Below are 22,174 nucleotides of genomic sequence, written 5' to 3'. Positions count from 1 at the left end.
ATCAGATCATTGCCCACATCTGAATAGGAGCTTCTCAAACTGCCCTCTGATGACTTTTTGACTTTCTTACCACTAAGCAACCAGGATGGTTGCATTTCAATGGGCAACTTGTATCACTGCTAGACCATCTACCCTAGACACTCGATTAAACAATAAAAGGAAACAGCACATAAAGAAAGCGAGCTGTTGATGAGGTCCATAATAGCTCAGGTGGAGTCTCCACATGTAAAGCAATGGTCATGCAGATGCAGTGGTGTGGCCTGCTGAAGTGATGCCTGATCAAAGACATCATCTCCTACATGGGGTTCTTCTAATGCACATTTGGCCCATCTGTGACTGAAGGGCTTGTGTGATCACAGCAGATGAATTAGACTCTTAAAACAGGGATCTGGTGTGGATCCTCAGCATCTCAGCCAGCTCTGTGGGTCACAGAGGAGACAGACAAGTTGAATCTCTCCTTAAGTAACTGATTTCTGAGTTTGCCTTAATTTCCCTTACATATTACCTAAACAGAGCAGAGATCCATCAGGAGACCACAGGCATATAAAGCTCAGGTTTTTTTCTCCAGAGAGGCCTAGAGCTGCCAGAAGGTGAGCAGTGTGATGCCCAGCAGCCTGAAACATAGCAAGGTCACCCGAGGGATCACAGAATCATAAAAGTAGGAAAAGACCTCTAAGACCATTGAGTCCAACTGGATGGGAGGGAGGGAAGTCATATAAGGCTTCATTACACTGTTATGTGACAGAGGAGGTTCTAGGAGACAATGAAAATACTGTGGAAAGAAGAAGTGTGTACAGAGAGAAACATCTTTGATTTGATTATAATAAAAAATTTATTTTGATTCATATCATACTGAAAAATTAAATAAATAAAATGACAAAGAATGATCGAGACTCTCCACCATCAGAGAAAAAAAAATCATAATGAATTGTGTAGTCAGACAAAAATAGGAAGAGAATCTGGTCATGGGAGGAAAAAAGTGCTCAAGATATTTGGCTTTGGTAAAAAACATAACACACACTCAAGGAGTGCTTCAGAGACTTTGCAGTGGTGGCAAATACAGTCCAAGAGTTTGTTGCTGAATTTTTTTCTTGGTTGTTCTTTTAAACAAAATAAACCCAGAAAGTTTCTAGCAGGACCACAGTCTTCAACAATGGCAGTGGAAATTAATTCTTCCCTCAGCATCATCTGTTGGTATCTCAAAGGCATTTGAAAGAGCAGTAAAATTGTGGAGAAATTGAGACAAAGATCTAGCACCACAGTCAGCTGCCTAAAGAACTCTAGAAAATGTTCCTCTGGAATAGAATGTGATGGCACAGACTATTCTTCATCCTACACCTGGTGACATCCACTCTCTGCTCTCCTCATACTCTGAAAAATGGACATCAGTGGTACACAGTTACTGCTTGCTGTTGGCAAGAAAATTAAATGGGAATTGCAGCTTGTTCCGTGATGAAGACGCGAAATTTATCCGCAATAGTATGAGCCATAAGGTTTTATATGTGCTGTTAGAGGCAGAATATTCAGGGGAAAATGGGTAATCTAATTAGAACAGGAAAAGGAAACTTCCAAAACAACACAGACTAGAATATATCTTGGCTTCTTTTACCATGTTCTTTGATTCTAAACTGCCTTCTGTGATTAAAAAAATATATAAATAGGATATGGGCAATGAACCACCATGAGTTTTCTTCTAAATCCTTCTAAAAATGACTGAAAGAGCACTTTCTGAATTCCTGACATCTTTTCATGAAAAAAGAAAAAAAACATTTTGAGGATCCAAAATCCAGCCACAGTGTGAAGATATCACTGGGGTCTTCCACGTAGTCTTTTTCCTTTTAAAGTTGTTTTGCTTGTATTACTGCACCATCTCACCAGAAGCATATTGATTAACATCAATTTAAACAGCAGGAATGCTTAAAGCAAACAAACAAACATGGCTCAGGTAGAAATGTTTCATTATTTTACACAGGATATATAAAAGAGAGTAAGCCTGTTCAATTTGCTGTGCCTATGACATGCAGGTGAGTTCTGCTGGCTACCACGCTGGGAAAGGGCTTCTTGACATAAGGATCATCAACAAGGCTCAACATGAGGGTTTGAAAATCCTGCTGCCATATTGCTAAGCTGAGGGGTCACATGTAGAGCAAAGGGAGCTCAATTATTACCCACATGTTCATTTGGCATCCTTGGCTCTTTGTACACCAAGGGTGCACTCATACCCACGTGGGTAAAGCAGTTTATGTTGGTGAGTGGTGCTGTGGCCCAAAATTCCAGCTGACCATGCCATTGTGCCATGTATTGCTGCCTTGGAGGGAACCTCCCTCTTACCAGCTGCCACAGAAAGACAAGGGGATAAATCTTGGATGAAGCACGTCACTGATTCAAGGGCTTTCACTGAGCTCAAAATAGTCATTTGCTTGGACATCCTGCCACAATTGGTGCATGGAAGAGGAGACATTTAGATGATGATTTCTTTTGCCATAAACCCCAGCCACTGTGATATATTAAAAATTAAATATGCCATTTTTAACAAGCCTGATTGGAAGTCCCTTGAAGTCTCTGGCAGACTTCACCAGAGCTGAAACTGGGTCAATAACCCATGAGTCCTGTTTTCATGAAATCAGAAAGAAAACACCACTGTTTTCCATTCTTCACTGCCTGAACTTGGATTCATACTTTATCTATCCTTGAGGCTTAAATGTGTTGATTCCAGCAAAAATCTGTGGATATAAAACCTCTACTGTAACCTCCCTTCTCTCACTGCCTAGAGGTACTGACATTAACATGCTCATTCCTCCAGAGATGCACATAATTTTGAAGTCTTATGCTGTAAGATCAGCTTCCACAGATTGTGTCTTTGTAGGTGCTGCTACAGAGCAAACTATTCTTATTGTATTACTAGTTGGTGTCCCAACTCATGATATTTTTCCCATTTCAAATAGAGACCTTGTAAAGAGATAACACTTTTTTAAATTTGTAAAAAAATAAGAAGAAAAGTTTCCTTGGGACTTTTGGGTATTTTCTCATAAAAAAAGGTAAAAGCTACCTTTAAAAATTAGTCTTGTTTGTGTTTGCTCAAATGCAACATAGGAGTTGCTATTATTGGTTTTGGCTACAAAAGTGTACCAGACAGAAGATAAACTTTGGTCAATTTTCCCCCCTTTTATAAAAAAGTTTAATTTAGGGTTTGTCATCTAAAAAAAAATCACATTTGTTGCACAATTATAAAAGGCACATATAAATGACTTAAAGAAGAATGTCCACTTTCCAACTTTAAATTGATTAAAATAAAAAGAGCGTTCCAGAGTATTTTCCACCAAAAAAAAAAAAAAGAAAAAAAAGAAAAAAAGGAAGAACAAAAATTGTATATAACCAAACAAGACAAATAAGTGGCTAAAAAGGCCATTTTTTTTTTCTGGAGTTTTCAGTATTGTTTTCTCCATCATTATGGCTGTATAGGAAGCAATATTAAATACTACAAGATAAGAAATGTTTTGATTCATATTTTCTAGATACTATCAATGCAGAATGAGGCAATGGTTCAAATATTTACTACTCCAGGCAATTTCATCATGTTTTTCCTTAATACAGCATGGAAACAGAAGTAATAGAGAAAACAGAAGAAAGAGTTCAAAAGAAGATCAACAGCAGAAGTGAATTCATTTCTTTGAGGTAATCCTTACTATGATGTTCACAGCTGCCTTAATGGGTCTCAGGTCCCAAAAGTTGTTTTCACTCTTCTTCAAGGATCTCCTGCCTTGCTCAAGGAAAGAATGGACACACAGACAGCAGTTCCTGTGCCCAGGTTTCCTCTAATTGCAACAGGCAGATCTTTCCTCAGGAATTCAAGAATCAAGCCGTAGAGCCTAAGCAGAGACTAATTTATTCCCACAACTGATTGATAGCTCCCGGCTGTTCGTGGATAGGAAATCACGTGCAGCGTGGAGGCCGGTCCTCGGCCCAGTTCCTTGCAGTCTGAGAAGCTCCGATTCCACCGTAGGTCCATGCCTTCAAACCTGGCTGGCGCCCAGATCATCTTCACTGAGCTTTGTTCTGCTGCATGTTGGAAATTGCAGCCCCCACTCCTCCCCATGGCCAGGGTCATCTGCCCTTGAAAAATTTAATTTTTTCAATGGAGGCAAGAGTCAAAGTTATATTGAACTCAAAATCCCCGTCATGGACGCCTGTCTTCCGGAAAGCCCCACCTGAAGTGTTGTTTTCCCAGTAGTGATGCCAGTGTCCTTTGCTGTCTGCTCCAAAGCCATACACACTCACCTAGGATGTAAGAGACAACTAGTGTTATGGACTAGAAAGCAATCGGTCTTCATCTGAAATGTTGAAGAAACTCTCTTAATTCTCAGTGTATTTATAGGCAGCAGCACCTGAGGACATCAGTGGTATGCCAAGTTCTTCTACTGCATGACATGATGCAAACACAGATTAATGGCCCAAGGCCTCCTCAAGGGATGTTACATCCTAAGCTATGCTGAGACACCACCATACCTGGATTCAAAGAGAAAAGGAAATTTCTATCCATTCATTCCTGTTTAGCCATATGAAAAACACATTTCTACCCCTTACGCATGATGTTTGACCTCAAGACAACAGTGGCTTGGGATGGGAATGTCTTTTTTAGCTGACAAAGGTCACAAAGAGTGAAAAAATTTTGGTTTGGTCCTAGTCTTCCAAGTAATTACCCATGTCGACCCCACTTACATGCGTAATTATATGATACTTGCAGTTACTTCAGAGACAGATGGATATTATGTTCCTTGTTTGTATACACCTACAACCTTTCCTCTCCCAGAGGCTTGTTCATCAATGGCTATGCTTGTCTCCTCTGGTGGTAAAAGTCCAAACATCACAGTTAATTTATTTAAACTAAAAATGATGATATGGCTGGGCTTGAATGGGTCATAACCACAAAACAAACTCCCTAAACCACCCACACATGGGCCCACCCAAATATGAGCTGGTTTTAAGTCATTTTTGCTAACGTCAGGGCCCTGTTCACTGCCTGCTCACCAGAAAACAGGCTCCACCCAAGCCACCCATACTTTCTCCTGGGTACCGTTTCTTCCAGCATTTTTAGTATTTCCACCACCTTCCCAAGGTGCAACACAGTCCTGGGTGACCAAAACTCTTTCATCAGCAGATCAGTATCCAGGACAGATTTTGCCCGCATAGTGATTTTTATCCCCCATACTGACAAGCCCATGCTTGTGGGATTTTGCAGAGCTGACCTGGCCTTACTCTAACTAGCTGAGTCTTCAGTCACCTAGGAGCATGTTACCTCAGTCAAACTAGGGAATTTCCTCAAGGAACTGCTGAAGCAGAGGCATTTTCTATAACCTACTGTATAAACCCGCAAACTTGAGTTTAAAAATAGACCAGGGCAACAGCAATGGCTCTTAGTCCTTTAAGAGCTGGACAAAATATAATTCTTCACTAGCAAGATGGGCACAGACACCCTCCATGTTTAGATGCCTTTTGATACCAAGTGGAATCTCTGTTTATGTTTAATTATATTCTCCTGGAATGCGTCTTAAACTCTACCACTTGCTGACATTAAAAAATCCATCAGTCAGTTGAGTGTGTCTGCATGTTACTGAGGAGTTTGTATATGTTTGAATAAGTAAATGGTAGAGAAGGTGGAGAGGGGAAAACAAAGGCTGAGTCAGTGCCCAGGGGTTGTTCCTGGCTCTTCAATGTGAAATGTCCTGATTTTCTATCCACATATCCAAAACACAGTCAGTCTTTACCTCATCGCATACGTGGAGAGCAAACATCAAAGACAGAAGGCCTGTGGAGGGATATCTCCCATGATGCTCGAGCCAGTTTTCATAGATGTATTTCATAAAAGCTGGATTGTAAACCAGGATCTAGGCAAAATTGCAGTGAAAGACTCATTAGTAAAATACCCTAGGGAAATTAAGGTTAGGGAAAAAACAATGACTGCACATTATTCCTTAGGGTCACTGGGATAAGGGATTGGGTAAGAAAGGAATAGTAGTTATTCCTTGAGGGCAGGTGAAAGGGAAAAAGTAAGATCCATATAAAGTGCATTCAGAAACACTTCTCATGTGCAATTACATATGAATAGTCCTTCTTTGGTCATGATATCCCACCTGCTTACACTAACATAAATCCTGGTGATTCCTACTGAAAGCAACAGGTATGAAATGGCACAAGGGAGATGGAGATTAGACATCAGGCATTCAACTCTCCCTGAGCTCTGGGAGGTTGGAGTTCTGAGCAAGGCAAGCATGAGATGCCGTGACACTTTTCATAGAATTACAGATTAATTTAGGTTGGAAAAGACTCTGAAGATCATCAAGCTCAACTGTAATTTGAGTTTTCTGCACAATATGCCAACCACGTCTTGGTATCTCTATAGGTACAGATCTCAGGAAACCAAGGATCAGGTGTAAACTATAAGGAAGCCTGTCAGATAGTGTCAGCTGCTTTCCCCCTGTTTCTCAAACACGCAATTTTTCTATGCTTTATACTTTTTCTTATGAGACATAAAATGCACTTGATTATCTCCTGGGAAATTGTGAGTTATCTCACAGAGATGGAACACTTAAGATCAGACATGAGCATACAGTAAATCCAAGGAATGGTGGTATTCCTTGGTTTCAACGCCCTCCCCTGAATGAGGCAAATAGAGGCTTATCCCTCCCTCCATGCTGTGTCTTTAATTAGAGTGACAGCATTTCAGTGCTATCTGTTTAGCTGCAGGGCTTTTCCTTTTACAAAGTCAGAAGTTAATTGCTGATATTGCATCCGTGTGTAATAGCCTCTCACAGGGTGTTTTGCATTGCACAGTGTGGGAAGAGATACAAGCTTCTCGTCTCCCCATTTGGGAAGCTGCTGTGTATCACCAGCTGCACCCTGGGCTGCTGCTACTCAACAACTCACCCTAGTGCATCTCACAGGGGTTTTGCAGAGGTTATCATGTTCATCACAACAGTTGGGATGAGCTAAGGGATTATTTAATGCACCCTAGAAGTCCATGGTTTGAAGCATAGGGATATAAACTTGTTCTAGTTCAAGGTCTCATCTGAAGCCTTTGGCAAAACCTGGTTTCTTGAATGAAGGGTGTGTGCTTTAATCTGTAATTTTAATGCTCTGGAGCTAATGTCATATTTTATGAGCCCTTGAGACATTAGACTCCTTTTGAAAATCAGCCTGTCCAAAGGCTGAGAGAGTGAGATTTTTATTTTGCTGGAAGATCTATGGAAGATGTTTTTCCTCTCCCTACACAGCCTGCCTTGTTTATGTCCTCAAACCATGCAGCTACAACAACAGAAGTCTTTGCAGGGTGGCTTAGGGTCCAACATGGGAATTAGCATCCTGCCTCATAGGAAATCCTACCTCCAGCCTGTCCCTGTACAAAGCGGGGAATACTCCCTGGTCTGTGCTGTCCTTCAAAACATGCTCCAAACTTGTTTAGTTGGTAAAGGTAGTTATTACAGCTTAGCTGTGGGCTAAGAGCCTACAATCAGGAATTTTCCATTGACTTAGAAACTCATAGAGTTTCAGAGTTCACTTAGCTCCTTATTACAAGGAGTAGACCTGGGAATGAGAAACATCCTTGGTGATCTAATAGTAACATGATTTAGAAAAAAACCCTCCAAAATCTCTCCACAGTGCCATTACATCCGAACGACTGCAATGGGTGGCAACAGAGCAACTGCTGTGGAGGACAATGATGCACTTTTAATGTCCCTGAGCAGCACCAGAGGAAGTGATGCAACCTTCAGAACAGTGTTCGTACAATGGAATCATCACAAGAGCAATTTCTTTCCAACCTCAGTTATTTAGTGGTTGTTCTATGGCCTAAATGGCACACAGGAGCTAAACCTTTAGCTTAGCTGAGCCTTGTAAAGTGTCTGTATTTTGGCTGCAACTTTTTATGAACGTCAAGGGTTTGCTTAGATTCTTGCAGTCTCCAAAAGAGGTAAATGACCTACAAGTGAATTAGCAGAACATAATGCCCAAACCAGCATCGCTCACCTTTTCTTTTTTGACTTTGATCTTCCGTGGAACTGGAACATATGTGCTGTTAAAAGAAAAACAAAAACAGCAGTAAGATAAATAAAAGCCCAACTTATCAGTATTTTCAAGTAATTCCAAATAAAGAATATTCTTTATGCACAATAATAAATTCAAATTAATTGAAAGTAGTAAATTCAAGAAGTTGTTGTAAAATGAGGCTGCAGTTAAGTAACACAGCATGAAAAGAATTGAGCTGTCACTGAAGCAAGTTTATAGGAAACCATTTTGTTCTTAAATTTTCAAACTAATTATTGAAAGTAGGACAACGAAGATTTAGTTAAGAATATACCGTAGAGCCAATACTATGTGGAGCTCAAGACTTCTAATTCTTGAATTGTGACTGTTGTAGTCTTTGCACTTTGAGGATGGGAAGGACTTTCCATTTAATTTCATGGCAGAAAAACCTTTTTCCACCAGGGGGAGACCTTTCCCCTCCTAATATTTGGAGGTACCTCACGGTTTTCCGAGTCGGTGGCAGCAGAGCTCATCATTTCTGTGGTTATGTGCAACTTGGCACTCCCAGTACACAGCCCCTCACCAGCAAGCTACTCCCCTCCTCCCCAGGGTGATGATGAAGGCTTCCTGCGGTTCCCAGCATAAAAATTCCAAGTTATGCCTTATGACTGGATTGAAATCACAAGTCATGACTTGAAAACAAAAAAAACTTTTAGTCCCCATATCTCATGCACAGTGTGTGCTGGCATTGCACAGTTCATCACGAGTGCTGTAAAAAAAAAAATCTTCCTGAGTTCGTTTCAAGTAAAAAAATTCTGGTGAACTGGCCTCATAATTGAAGTATATCCCAAAATATACTCTGCATACTTTTTAGATGTGTTGTGGTAAGTCACCAAAGCTATTAGTTTAATGTAAATGTTTTCACTTGGTTTTTGGTAACTACAAGTCTCCTGTCATTAATGTTTTATTTTCTTTGAACTGTGGAACATAAACACTTTGAAACCTTAGTCTAAATCTTCCCAAGCCAGTGGTGACCTGTCAATGTTCTTGTCTCCTTAGGTACTTCTGGGCATCCCTGACCTGCGATTCCTGCTCTAGTCTGGATGCACTGAGAAAGATGATGGGTGGTTCCTGCCCTCCTGAGAGGTGACACAAGATGCTAATGGGGAAAGGGACACTGATGCAGACTTCTTGATCTGCTCTTAGAAAAATATGCCCTTGAAGCTGCTTCCCGTGCCTGACCTTGGTTAGCAAATCAGCAGACACAGTCTTGGTGATCCCATGTCCTTTTTGTGGTTATGAAGACAAAAAGGGCTTCTTTCAGAAGAAATACCCAAGTTCTGTTGTCACTTGGCTGCAGAATTTCATAAAATTGCACGGAAAATATCGGTACACTGATAAACACCAAATGGAGACCTATGCTCTTACGATTATGTAAAACCTGGGCTGCAGGGCTGCTAGGGACTGAGTGACCCAGTAAGTACCACACAGGAGTGAGAGAGAGTGTCCTGTGATGAAGGTGGCTACGGATGGTATAAATCATTCAGGAAACACCTAGGAGCCACTTTGAAGGGCTCTAGTGACGCCTGCCATTGTTCCTGGACACTTTGCACAAGACATTTACTGAACCCTTGAAGCAAGAGAAAGATGTGCAACATTTCAAGCAATACAAACATAGTCCTTGCCAAACCAAGTGGAACTCTTTTTGCACTATGCAGATTCCTAGAAGACACAGAAGGCAAGTTAAGGCAACTAGGCTAAATATATGGCTGATGAAGGCCTGAAGGTTTCCTACCCCTGAAAAGACTTTTCTCAGTCTTTTCTGGGATAATGCTTAGTCTTAGAGAGACACTTTAATATGGGACATATATCAGTCAAATGGGATATGGCTCAGAAAATCATTCAGCTATCAATTCAAGGTAATATTAAGACAATCTGCGGTTTAGATTTTGGTTTGAACCATAAAAACTCTTGGTATATTACCGGGAGCACAATATGTTTAGTTCACAAGTTTTGAGTTTTAGGAAATTATTCTTTTATTTGAATGGGATACAGAAAATTAAACCCTGTGTAAAAGTCTAACCAATACAGGATGTTTATCTTTTTTGACTGTGAGTGTACTTAGATTCTTATTAGCCTAAACTCAGTTGACACTATGCAGCCTGTGCACAAGGCACGATGACCAAGCAGGTCAGGGAAGGGAGGTAAGTACTTCTTTTCTTCTGAATTGCCAATTTTCAGATGTGTTTTATTTTTATTTTGTGCATTCTCCCCTTTAAAAACGTACACTAAACGTTTTTCTTATACACAGTGTCTGACATGGTGTGTTTAATGTGTCCTCATAGGTTAATTCTGCTAGCCTAAAATTATGTTACATATATTGCTATGATTTGTGTGCTTATGATTCCCTGCTTTTATTATTCTAGAATTATACCAGCTTCTTAATTATGCAATTTCCCTGCTTTGAGTATGGAAAAAATAATAAAATACTGGTATTTCTTCTGTGTGGTTAAATACTCACACACTAATTTATACCAGGTGCTTAACAAGCCCATGTATACAGTCTACTTATAAATATATAATATATCCTGTGATTTATTAAGCAAAAATGTTTTTCCTTTCATGTGCTGTGACTGCATTATAGTCAACCAGTTATATCTTCCTAATAGGTTAAGGGCTCACTCGACTTGCAGTGCAGACCTCAGAGCTCAGGAAGTGCTTAGAGCTTTCTCCTGGGGCAAGGATAGGCAGTAGATCTGCTTGCAAAAGGTGTGCCCAGGTGAATTATAGAATCATAGAATCGTAAAATCATTTAAGTTGGAAGGACCTCTAAGATCATTGAGTCAGAAGTTAACTCAGCACTGCCAAGTCATCACTAAACCATATCCCCAAGTGCCACACCTACATGTCTTTTAAATCTCTCCAGGGATGGTGGCTCCACCACTCCCCTGGACATCCTGTTCCAATGCTAGACAGCCCTGTTGGTGAAGAAATTGTTCCTAATGCCTAATCGAAAACTCCTCTGGTACAGCTTGAGGCCGTGTCCTCTGGTGTTATCGCTTGCTACGTGGGAGAAGAGACTGACCCCCATCTCACCACAAACCTCTTTTCAGGTACTTTCAGAAAGCAATAAGGTCTCCCCTGACTCTCTCTTACCCCAGACTAAACAACCCCTGCCATCCCAGTTGCTCCTGATCAGACTTGTGCTCCAGACCATTCACCAGCTCCACTGCCCTTGTCTGGACAGGCTCCAGCACCTCAGTGTCTTTCTTGTAGTGAGCTGTCCAGTTTTCTAAGTAGGTTGATTTTTCCAGGTTACAAGGGTATCCTGAGGGTGGATTTTTTTCAAGACAACTTACCACTATATAGATTAAATGCTGGTGGTGAAAAGGGTAAAAGGAAACTAACCCAGATTTGTTACAAGTTAATAAAATCTTAACAAGAAGTGAAAATAATCTAAAATGCAAACGCAAAGAGAGAAAAGAAAAAAAAAAAAGAAGATATAAACTTCATTTTTTGTTCCATCAAAAAGCTTTCTGTAAAATTGCAAAGTGGGTCTTATGCCCAGTCAACATGCCCAGGACATATTTTTCCAAGCTGTAAATGTTCTGAGACTTTGAAATTGGGAAAAAAGTAGAAATGTCTTGAAATACTTCTCTCTGGAATCAAGTAATCTGATCTGCTCTTTTTGTCTGTGTGTTGCAGGGTGCCACCAAGTAATCCCACAAGGCTGTGGTTTTACATCCAGCAGATAACTTCACACACATTACAAATGTCACATACTTCATTCTCTGGATTAGGAAAAGCCAGCTTATGGGAAGGGAGAGAATCTGGTAGTAGGCGTCCAGCAGAAACATGCATTTTGATTGCATTTCTAATTCTGGTGCTGCCATATTAAGCAGGACAACCTTTACTTCTGACAGCACTCATAAAGAAGTACTGGAGAATAAATTCCAGTGTGGCACATTATTGACAAGAAGAACACTTGAATTTAAGGCTAAGACATGCAGGTGACACACAGAACGTTGTCTCCTCTGCGCAGTTCTCAATCACATTCCACCAGGAAAGACAGACCAAACTCCTGGCCAACCTGTCCAGGGGAGAATGCTGTGGATGGGGCATGAAGTGCTGAGGTCTGCATCTGCTCTCACTGCTCAGGTGAGCAACCTGCACACACCTCTCCCTCCTTATCCTCTTCTACAAGTGGAATATTGTATGTTGGAGGACCACTTGGCCACCCAAGTGTCTTGGGTGGGATAATGTAGGTGTCTAGGACCACCACTAAATTAATAACTCACCGAACACTCGATTCTGCAGATAGCTTTCTGATGGGTACCTGCTGGCTGCACTCACTGTACTCCCAAGGGACCAGAGACAAGGAAAGATGAGCAGAAACCCAAAATGAGGCACTGAATCCCAAAGCTCAGGAGGCTTCTGCTCAAACTGGCTGCCTTCAGCAGTAAAAACTCCGCTTTTCATATCTCTGAGAACACTGCGTGGGGTTGTGAAGAAATGGGTCTAGATCTTTGCCTCAATGACTGCACCATAACATTAAGCTTTTCCTAGAAAGTAAGTGTTCAGGGCTGAACTCTGATTTGAGAGGGCTGTAAAGCACCCCTAGGCCTTATCAGAAGCAGGGATTTGTCCCATGTAAGCTATGATCTCCTACAGCAACATGAAGCATGGAGCTCCCACCCTCTGTGCCTGCCCCTACTCACAAGTTGATGGTGCCTGTGGTGAGAGCAGTGACAACCCAGCGCAGGTCCAGGGTTTTGAAGGGGATCAGGATCATGCTCACATTTGCTGCCAGCTCTTTGTAGCTCTCAGGATAAACAAAGTGGTGAGTGGTCTTGCTCCCAACATCTGATTCGTAGCCAGTGGTGGGGGCACGGTTCATTCTGCAGCCAAAAAGTAAAAAGTGAGAAAGTGAAGAAACAGAAGAGGAATTAGGTAGGTACAAACACACTTGAAAGTCATTTGCTTGAGAGGTAGGAACATGCTCCTATGGCTCTTCACACAGCCTTGACTGGGTGTTGGGGTCCTCAAGCAAGCTGGAATCATTATCACCCATATGGATAAACAGTAAATGAAAGCTCAGCTTTGGTGTGGAATTTCTTGATTGAATAGGAGTGTCTATCAAGAAGGTATATCTCTGAGCATACTCCTGATTTCCCTTTACAGTCAGAAGAGAGCTGATTAAAAGAGTGGTGAGTCCAGGAGGACATATCTCATTTTATCCTAAAGCTGCATCCTCCAGTTGGCGAGAAAAACATTGCCCTGAAGTACATCAGCTTGACTTCTTGCAGTTTCTTTCCCCCCACCTCTACAGGTGTATTTGAATTCTAGGATCGAGGTAATAAACTATGTTATGTGTGATGAGGAGCAGCCAGTATTCCTTATGGTTGTCCCATGAAAAGACATCAAAGCCACAGTGACAAATACAGGACCTGCTGCTGACCCTTCATGTACTCAAACCTTACTTTGTAGTGTTTCCTCCAACACTGATACATCCACTCAGGGTGACTGTGCACACATGTGAGCTGCTTTAGGCAACCCTGGGGTCAGTGCATGGAGATCTGCCCAGGGCCACCAGGGCTCAGTCAAGACGTGTTGGCCAAACAGGGCTACCCCACCTTGTGTTGTGTGTATCAGGAAACAGAGAGGGAGATTTTGAACTTAGGGGGTTTGGGAACTGCAGAAATGCCTTTATGCTTGTGTTCACTTCTGAAAGCAAATCTGGGAACACATCAGCAATTCTTTCCCCTGATGCTTTAGCCCCTTGGTGGTATATTTGCATATTTCTGTGGTGCACCAAAGTGCACATCAAAGATCCCCAAAGCAACTTGCACAAATCCATGGTGCTGTGAAACACCATGGAGAAACCCTTCAGCTGTCTCTGAGCACAATGGGGTTTTTCTGCAGTGACATTAGCTCACTCCTGGCAGAAGCACAAGGAGGACAAGGAAGGATGTAGCTGATGAGGTGATGAGGAGCATCGTACGTTGCCAGACAATATGCTGCCCTGGATGCTGCTAACAGGGGAGGCAAAATCTGCTTATCAAGTCTATGCCAGGCTGTGTTATTGCAGTGCTCTCCCAGGTGAATTACTTAAGTTTCATCTAACTCCCTATGAGGGAGTTATTAGCGTAGGCAGAATAGCCTGCCAGCCTACGTGGATTTCTTATTGAGTTCTCTGTTATTGGTTTCCCTACCAGCGACCCTTATCAGTGTAAAAATACCAGTAAAGCTTGAGTCTTTCTATGTTTTATATTGAGATTAGTCAGTTGAAGGTATAAAATATGGAGGTTTGTTTCTATCAAGATGAAGACAATGGCGACATCTTAGTTATCTTGCAACCTTGCAACCTGCCCTCAGATCTGTGTACCTTTCCTACCATCCGTGGTGGGGCTGTCTGTGCCACATGGCAGAAGGCAGTGTTCACACCCAGTCTCAGCAGGAAGGACTGAGCAGGAATTTCCTTTCTGTCATGAAAGTAGATAGTTATGCAAATAAAAGTGGGCTGGAACATGCTGTAAGGAAAGGTGTCCCCTCAGACTCTCTGACTCTTCCTTACACTCATCTGTATTGCCAGAGCACGTGGAAGGGAGTATCAGGTCACCAGAGATTTTGTGTTTGACGCACAGAGGCATCACCTTCTCTGCACAAATTCCCATGGTGAATCCTAAAACCTTGCTCAATCCTTTCAGATCTGGCTTAAGATTGCTGAAATATAAATCCGAGACTGGAAGGTTCAATTTCAAGTCACGGAAAGTTCTGCCCTTGCCAGGGATGCATGGCTGTGGGATGGACAAGGCCTCAGAGCAGAAACATGCACCTGAGTGTGTTACTCTTTAGTTATCACTTTAAGTCAAGCAAAGCCTTTTCTGTGTCAGTCTGGAAACACAGGCCATATAAGAAAGTCCACGCAGGAATGAGACGGTCTCCATGGGGATGGACACAGAGTTTGGCATAAATGCACCACAGTTTCCCACATTTGCAGCTGCCCCACATTTGCAACCTGTAGGACTAGTGTTGAGGGCTCTCCCTTTCCCTTTGTGGATCTCAAGACCAGGCTGGCTGCCTCTGCCTTTGGGGAGGTACTTTTGGCAGGGAGCAAGATACACAACTGAAAGAAGTAACTCCTGAAGTGATTTATTGTGAACATTTAGATGTCATCTGAAGACTCTATGGCATGTCTGAGTCACATTGGAAGCCAAGATGGCTTAACAGTTCAAATAGTGCTTATCTTTTGTTGATTTACTCTTGGTTTCAGTGCACAGCTTCCTACTGAGTGTTTTGTTGTTTCTGAGAGTATAATCCCACTTGTGGTATTTTCAATCCCTCCCTTCCTGCCCTTTATTTCTCCCCAAATTGTACTGTACTGGTAGGTGTGGTGTGAAAGGCAGACGATATGTTGGAGATTGATTTAGTCAGTCCAGGAATCTTGGCTGCCATCTGGATGATTAGCTCTGCTTACCTAGTTCCCGCTTGCATCTCAGTGAGACAAAGTAGCCAACTTCATTGCCTCAAAAGGGAAAGGAGATGTGATCCTTTAAAAAGTACCTGCAGCCAAACAGCTGCCTCCTGTCCACTGAAAAGTGATTTTGGCTTCCCCACCCCACCATTGCTTGAGAATGAACCAGTGCAAGAAAGGAAAATCTGATACAGTCAGTTAAATATCTAAAAGATCATTTGTGAGTAATAGCTGCAGAAGTAGTTTTTATTCAAAACTGACAATTTCTTTTCCATCTCTGTTTTTTAACATGTATGATTATGGATCATGAGGAACAAGCTACAGTATCAACAGCTATTAACACTTTTTTTTCCAAGCTAAAACATGGGGTCATATCTCCAACACACATAATTTATATTCCTGGAACTTAGATTTGACTTTAGCACCAGATTTCACTAGATAGCCCCTGAAATCTTGTTTGCACACTTGTCACCCAAAATACCGGTGAATTTTAGACAAAAAAGGGATCTGGAGCTGAGGTGGTTTTTACTCACCTGAGCACAAAGTCATGGGAGTCAATATCTCGGCCATACTGCGACTGCCGGAGGTTCCCAGAATTGCCCACGACAGCGCATCGTCTGCACGTGTAAGTACCTCTCTCCTGCAGGGGATCCCCGTCCCCGGGAATGACCCCAAACAATTCTGTGAGAGTAGTGTTCAAATTCCTTGGAGCTTTCTCTGCTTGCAATTTCTGTTAGGGAGAAAAATCATTTCAGGTTATCAATACAGGAAGCTTTTCTGTGAGCTAGACATAGCTTCAAATGTCTCCTCAAATATCATTCTTGGGTCTGCCTGAAGACTGCTTTCTGCAGCACAAGGCTTGAGGTTGGGAGCCAAAATGTGAAAAAAATAAAGTAAAAACCATTTCCCATTAACTTTTTTAACTTGACTCCCCTTTTCTCCTCCATCTCCACAGATTCCCACACATCCTCAGACTCTGTCTAGCCATGAAGGAACAGATCATGCATTCTTCCCAAGGCTGGCCTTAGAATAAATGTTCCTCTGGTGTCTATAAGCCTACACTCACCCTAGGCCAGGTATCTTCTGGTAGAACTTGTATAACGTCTTTTAGCTCTTCTAAAAAGGACAGAAAAGTCTCAGGGAACCTGATGGAACACAGAAATGGCTTATATCCCTTCCACATATTTTGGCATATGCCAGAAGTGGGAGAGGGAGATGGGAAGTGAAGTGTGGAGGAACCAGCTGCTTGTGCAATAGAAAACTACAGTAGAGTTAGCCCTGAGGGCTGGAGATGCAAAGTCATCTAAAAAAAAATCTCCAGGATGAGGAAAACCACCCGGATCTTGTTCATTGTGTCTGTTGCCATGGAGGGAAACTGTTTTGTAGCAGCTCTATGGTGCATGGTGGAAACAATGGCTGGATTGGGAAGGTACAGGCAAGGTGCAGGGGGGGTGATGGTCAGACACTCCCTTTCTGGGGCTCAGCTCTCTGAGGTCTACTAAAAAAGTTTGAGAGTGCTGGCAGGCTCACAGACACCATTGCCCACCCTCGTGGTGTTACTTGCTTGCAAGCTCACAAAGGGAGAATGGCTCCAGCACAAAACGGGCCAAAAAGGCTCTGTCTTGCTCTGCCAGCCCAGGGTGAGGAGAGACAGGGAGGAAGAGAAGAGAAACACCTTTTCCCACGACTCCCAGGAATGGTCTGGGGGAATTTGGCTTTAGTTTCCAATGCGTTTCCCCTGGCTGCACCAGGAACTGTTAATTTGTCTTTGTATCTCCCTCTCTCACACAAACAGATGTAGTACTGTAATTTTTGTTTAAATTCTGTGCTGTCTCCTTGCAGAACGTTATTTGCACTGAAATGAACAGCAGGTTTGTGGAGTTCAGAGCTACAAGGTGATGTTAAGACCAAGAATTTGAAACAAAGAAGACAAAGACATTTGTTTTCATACATAGACTTTGCATACATAGACTTAATCTTCTGACTAATCCTTCCTAACCTATATACTTGCATATGGACTGCAGAAGGTGATTAGGATGAAAGGTAATTAGGATGTCCAAACAAATACTACATTAATGACCACATATGTCACTGTTCAGTGGATGGCTCAATCACTTAAGTGAAAAAGGTTGTCTTCCAAATTCATGTGTGATAATAAAAACACATGGCCACATATCTAAACTCTTGTGCATTCTTTGTGAATCCAATCTAACCCGATATTACTCTGAATATGTGTAAAACAATGTTAGAAAGCCTGCAGCCTTCAAAATAATTGGACATGTCATAGATGTCATAGAGTGTAGTAGCAGGTGTATAATGTAGTAAAATCTGACCTTTTTTAAAAAAGGAACTTGTTTTGAGTTATTTGAATACACATTTGCACACACCCATGTATACTCTCTCTCTGTAAAGGTGAGCTGATTTTAATTGTATTTAAGAAATGAAAGGCAAAACCACCAAAATCTTATTCTTGAACTGATTTTGCCTGAGAAAATTCAGATGTGGAAGGTAATTTTGAGAAAATTCTAAAATTCTACCTGGGCTCTCTTTTTAGGTTAAATTGCCTTTTCATCCAGAATGACAGAATCATAAAAGGAAAGGACCTGGAGTATTGATGCATTTTTGATGCATTAAAATGGTAAGAAACATCCTGGATAGGCACCTGTATTTGCACAGCACAGGCATCTGCCTTTCTGTTATGCTGCTGTCAGTGTAGAGTAACTACTGCAAACAAGTTGAAACATGGGCACCAACATCAGCCTGAAAGCAGGATACCATCATCCTACAACCCCTCAATTGTGCACAACTCTAACAGGAAAGACTATTATTAATGTTAGAAATCTTCTCAGTGACCTCAAGTAGGATGATGACCTTACTGCACTGTGTGCTGGACATTCACACAATGAGACACTTGTGTTTAACTCATTTCAAGTCCTCTGTTTAAATTTCCTCAATGATCATCTGATTGAACTTTACTTTTCAGGCCTAATCTTCAATTAACACTAGTCAGTCTTTGATTTTTCAACAAAACAGAGAAGAGTAGGGAACAAAGGTGGTTAACTCCAAAGCACATCTAACTTCTAAAAGTTCAGATCTAATGCACAGCCAATGCCTTATTGCACAATGTTTGCTTGGCTTATTGAAAAAGACCTTTTAATAGCATTACAATTACAAGCCGATTATAGTTCACTTTCCCACATCAAATTTTTGTCCTTTTTTTTTGGGTAATGTAATTTTATTTTCTTTTTAACCAAATCTGGCCTTTCCCATAAATCAACAGAAGCATTGGGTGAAAGTCTGTCCACTCTGTGCAAGGCAGAGCCATAGCAGTGCTATGTGGCATTGCTGGGACAACATCCTCTCACCAAGTTCTGTAGTTGAGTGACAGGGATATGTGTATGGATATAGCTGCTAGAAGTGGCCTTATATACACTGAAATACCTGACCCCTGTGTCCTGAGTGAAGTGGCTGCTTTTCTCAGAGGTCTGTGCAAGCAATACATGTGCCTAAAGAAGCAGTTTAACCTCTTGCCCAAGATCACAAAGCATCTTAATCCACCTTCTGTCCATATATAAAATATTAATGGATCACTTAACTGTGCAGCTTCCCTGCATAAAATATTTGCCTGGCACTTGAGAATTAACTCTTCACCTTAGATTGTTAAAAATCGTAATCGGGAGTTCAGATTGAGAAGTTTTCTAATCATCTTCACAGGGAAGATGTCATCTAAGTTGTTATCCAGCCTTAAAAACTCCCCATTTCACATACAGAAATTTACTAGCTGGATTTATATCTTCTTATTTTAAAAAAATCAAGGAAGGAAAAAAAAAAAAGAAAGCAAGAAAAAGAACCCTCAAAGTTTCTTTCTTTAGCCATGAATGGCTTTCCAAGGAAGTGCTTGTTCCTTCTCTCATCACCATGCATGCACCTTCATTAAGGATGACAAGGAATTTGCTGCTTTTATAAACTGCTCAGAAGGCTTTACTGAGCTCTCTGGTACCATCACATTGACAGCTACTGTAAGAAGCAATACCTAAAAACTTGGCTAAGGGGTTGCAAAGGGAGAGCGTAAATTCAGCCAAGGCTGCTCAGAGCTAATAGCTTGGAGTGGTGATGATACAGCTACAGTTATTGAACCATAGAATACTAGAATGGGTTGAGTTGGAAGGGACCTTAGAGATCATCTGGTTACAACCCCCCTGCCATGGGCAGAGACAGGTCCCACTAGATCAGGTTGCCCCAAGCCCCATTCAACCTGGCCTTCAACACTACCAGGGATGGGGCATCCACTTCCTGGGTAACCTGGGCCAGTGCCTCACCACACTCAAAGGAAAGAATTTCTTCCTAATAACTAATCTTAAACCTACCCTCTTCCAGGTTAAAGCCATTACCCCTTGTCCTACCACTACATGCCCTTGTGAAAAGTCCCTCTCCAGCTCTCTTGTAGCCCCCTTTAGGTATTGAAAGGCTGCAGTAAGATCTCTCTGGAGCCTTTTCTTTCCTAAGTTCAACAACCCCAACACTCTCAATCTGTCTTTATAGGAAAGGTATTCCAGCCTCTGAGTATCTTCCCAGCCTCCTCTGGACTTGGCCTAAGAGATCCACATCCTTCTTATGTTGGGGCCTCAAAGGAGTCAGGAGAACCTCAAAGGAATACTGTCCTAGTGCCTGTGCACCCTGCACAAATGGTCAAGTTTGGCAGTGTATTAAACACAACATCAAAATCCCAAATTATTAGCAGGTTGAATAGATTAACTTGTAATCTTTGGTGTCATGTGGATGCAGGTAGAACACATATCAAGGCAGACAGGTATAGGTGTGGGTCTGGCAGCAGCCAGCACTGATGAGGCATCTCTGCCAGCACACAGCCAGGCAGCTGGGGGAAGTTGGTGTAGCAGTACTGGGGTTTGTGGCTTTTCTAAATTTTTGAACTGTTTTTAAAAGTTTAAGAGGGAATAAAACCCCATGAGAACCTCTTTTTGCACAGCTACTAATTGCCTTGCTGCAGCAGTTTGGAGGCATTACACTCATGCAACACTATAAGACATTATACATTATATGAAGATTAATCCTAGCCACTCTGGTGGGGCAAAACCAGGTAATCTCCATTTTGCAGACTGAAGGGGAGGTTAAAAGGAAACCATCAATTTTTAAAATTCTCCCTTGATTTGGAAAATATGGCATTATTATTGTCCTGTAATTCCTATGCATCAGAGAGTTGGAAGGGGAAGAATATAGACGCTTTCATGAGTCTGGTCTTTGTTTAAGGATTTGTGTCATCAAAAAATTTATGCTCTCACATATGAATGCATATGTGCATATATTATGTAAATAGCACACAATAATATGCATATGCCAAATTGTGTGATTTCTGACTGCCGTGGCTGATATGAGTCACCTCTACGCCACTCTTGTGTCAAGACAATGCCTGTGTGCCCTTGTTTCTGGTTTCAGGGTGTTTGCAGCTCAGGACAGTGCATCACAGTGCTTAGAGAGACCTGTGAGCTTGGACCACCTTCACATCCATCTATCTTCACCATAGGAGGAGCAGCTCCAGCCCAGCAGGACTCGTGTGGTGGCTGCCAGTGGGGGTAAGAGGTAGTCCAAGGTCAGATTCTTCCAGTATGCCCAAATCTGATCTAAATGTCATGCTTCCAACCAAGCAGTGCAACAGCAGGACTGGCACGTGGCAGGTACTGGGAGCAGAGCTTGGGACCTGGCCTGGATTCGGTACCACCTTCTGCAGAGATCTGGTAGCTACACGCTTCCTTCAGTGTGCTGAACCCTTCAAAGTGTCACCGAGAGCGTCCCAGTTTTAAAGAAAACTTCTGGTGATCAAAGCACTTGGGCACATTTTCTACAAAGAGCATTCAAAATGCATGACTCAGGTGCCAAGGAGCTCTGCCGCTGTCTTAAAAATAAGTGCAGCTTCCACAGCTTCCCCAGGGAACGTGTTGGGGATGCCCTTTTGTTCACTAGCTGGTTAGCAAATTTTTAAGCCATTTATTACATTTTTTCCTACAAACATAATGATTTAAAACTAATATTTTCTTTTAGATACACCAATAACATGGCCTCAAGAGCTGAGCTATCTTCCAAAAAAAAAAAAAGAAGGCAAAACTCTCAAATATCATAAGACTCAAGATAAAAATTGCTATAACACAATAGTTTATGAACAGTGTGCTACAGATAAAATTGCCAGGAAACTCTGAGCCTGAATTTACTTATCACACCTTTAATCCATCAACCTCAACACGTTTATTTTGAATTTAGAACAGCATGTTCTGATCTCATATTTTTAATACTTTATGACCACTAAGAACAATGCATCCACCCCTGAAAAAAAAACAAGAAAACTATAAATAAATGCTGTGCTGTGTTACAGCATGTAATTCTTGATATGTTTCCTTATATATGGGTTACTAATTTTAGAGAGAACATCCACAGCATTTGTGTCATAGTAAAACAATGGAAAACTTGCAGGTGGACCAGCTCAGGAAGGTGGGAAAGAAAACATAAACAGAAAGGAATGTATCACGTAACACCAGGTGCCACCTTCCAAAACACTGAGACTCTCACAGTCCCTGAGAATAAGGTGAGGGAAAGTAAAGAAGAGAGAGAGGAGGTGAGAGACAGGAAGGGAGGGAAGGAAGCGAAGGAGGAACGAAAGGAAGGGAAAAA

The 22,174-nt window shown here is 41.8% G+C and overlaps 1 protein-coding gene across 2 annotated transcripts in view; it reads right to left on the bottom strand.

The window, feature by feature from the left end:
• Positions 1–840: 840 nt before the first annotated feature.
• ST3GAL1 (ST3 beta-galactoside alpha-2,3-sialyltransferase 1) overlaps positions 841–22,174 on the bottom strand; it is a 26,484-nt gene continuing 5,150 nt past the window's right edge. Inside the window, exons 2-7 of one of the 2 annotated variants that reach the window (XM_018076534.2) lie at positions 16,027–16,223; positions 12,738–12,917; positions 8,023–8,068; positions 5,766–5,885; positions 4,209–4,278; positions 841–4,108 (exon numbers count right to left, since the gene is read on the bottom strand). In XM_018076534.2, coding sequence (XP_017932023.1) covers positions 4,014–4,108; positions 4,209–4,278; positions 5,766–5,885; positions 8,023–8,068; positions 12,738–12,917; positions 16,027–16,223 — 708 coding nt within the window. In that variant the 3' untranslated portion in view covers positions 841–4,013. Of the gene's footprint in view, positions 4,279–5,765; positions 5,886–8,022; positions 8,069–12,737; positions 12,918–16,026; positions 16,224–22,174 lie in introns of both variants that reach the window. The other variant, XM_008934758.3, reaches the window with a different exon arrangement.

This window comes from Manacus vitellinus, unplaced genomic scaffold, assembly GCF_001715985.3.
Source record: "Manacus vitellinus isolate BGI_N305 unplaced genomic scaffold, ASM171598v3 scaffold_1_pilon, whole genome shotgun sequence".
Lineage (NCBI taxonomy): Eukaryota > Metazoa > Chordata > Aves > Passeriformes > Pipridae > Manacus > Manacus vitellinus.
Note: the sequence above shows the minus strand (reverse complement) of the source record. Positions and strands in the feature narration are given on the sequence as shown.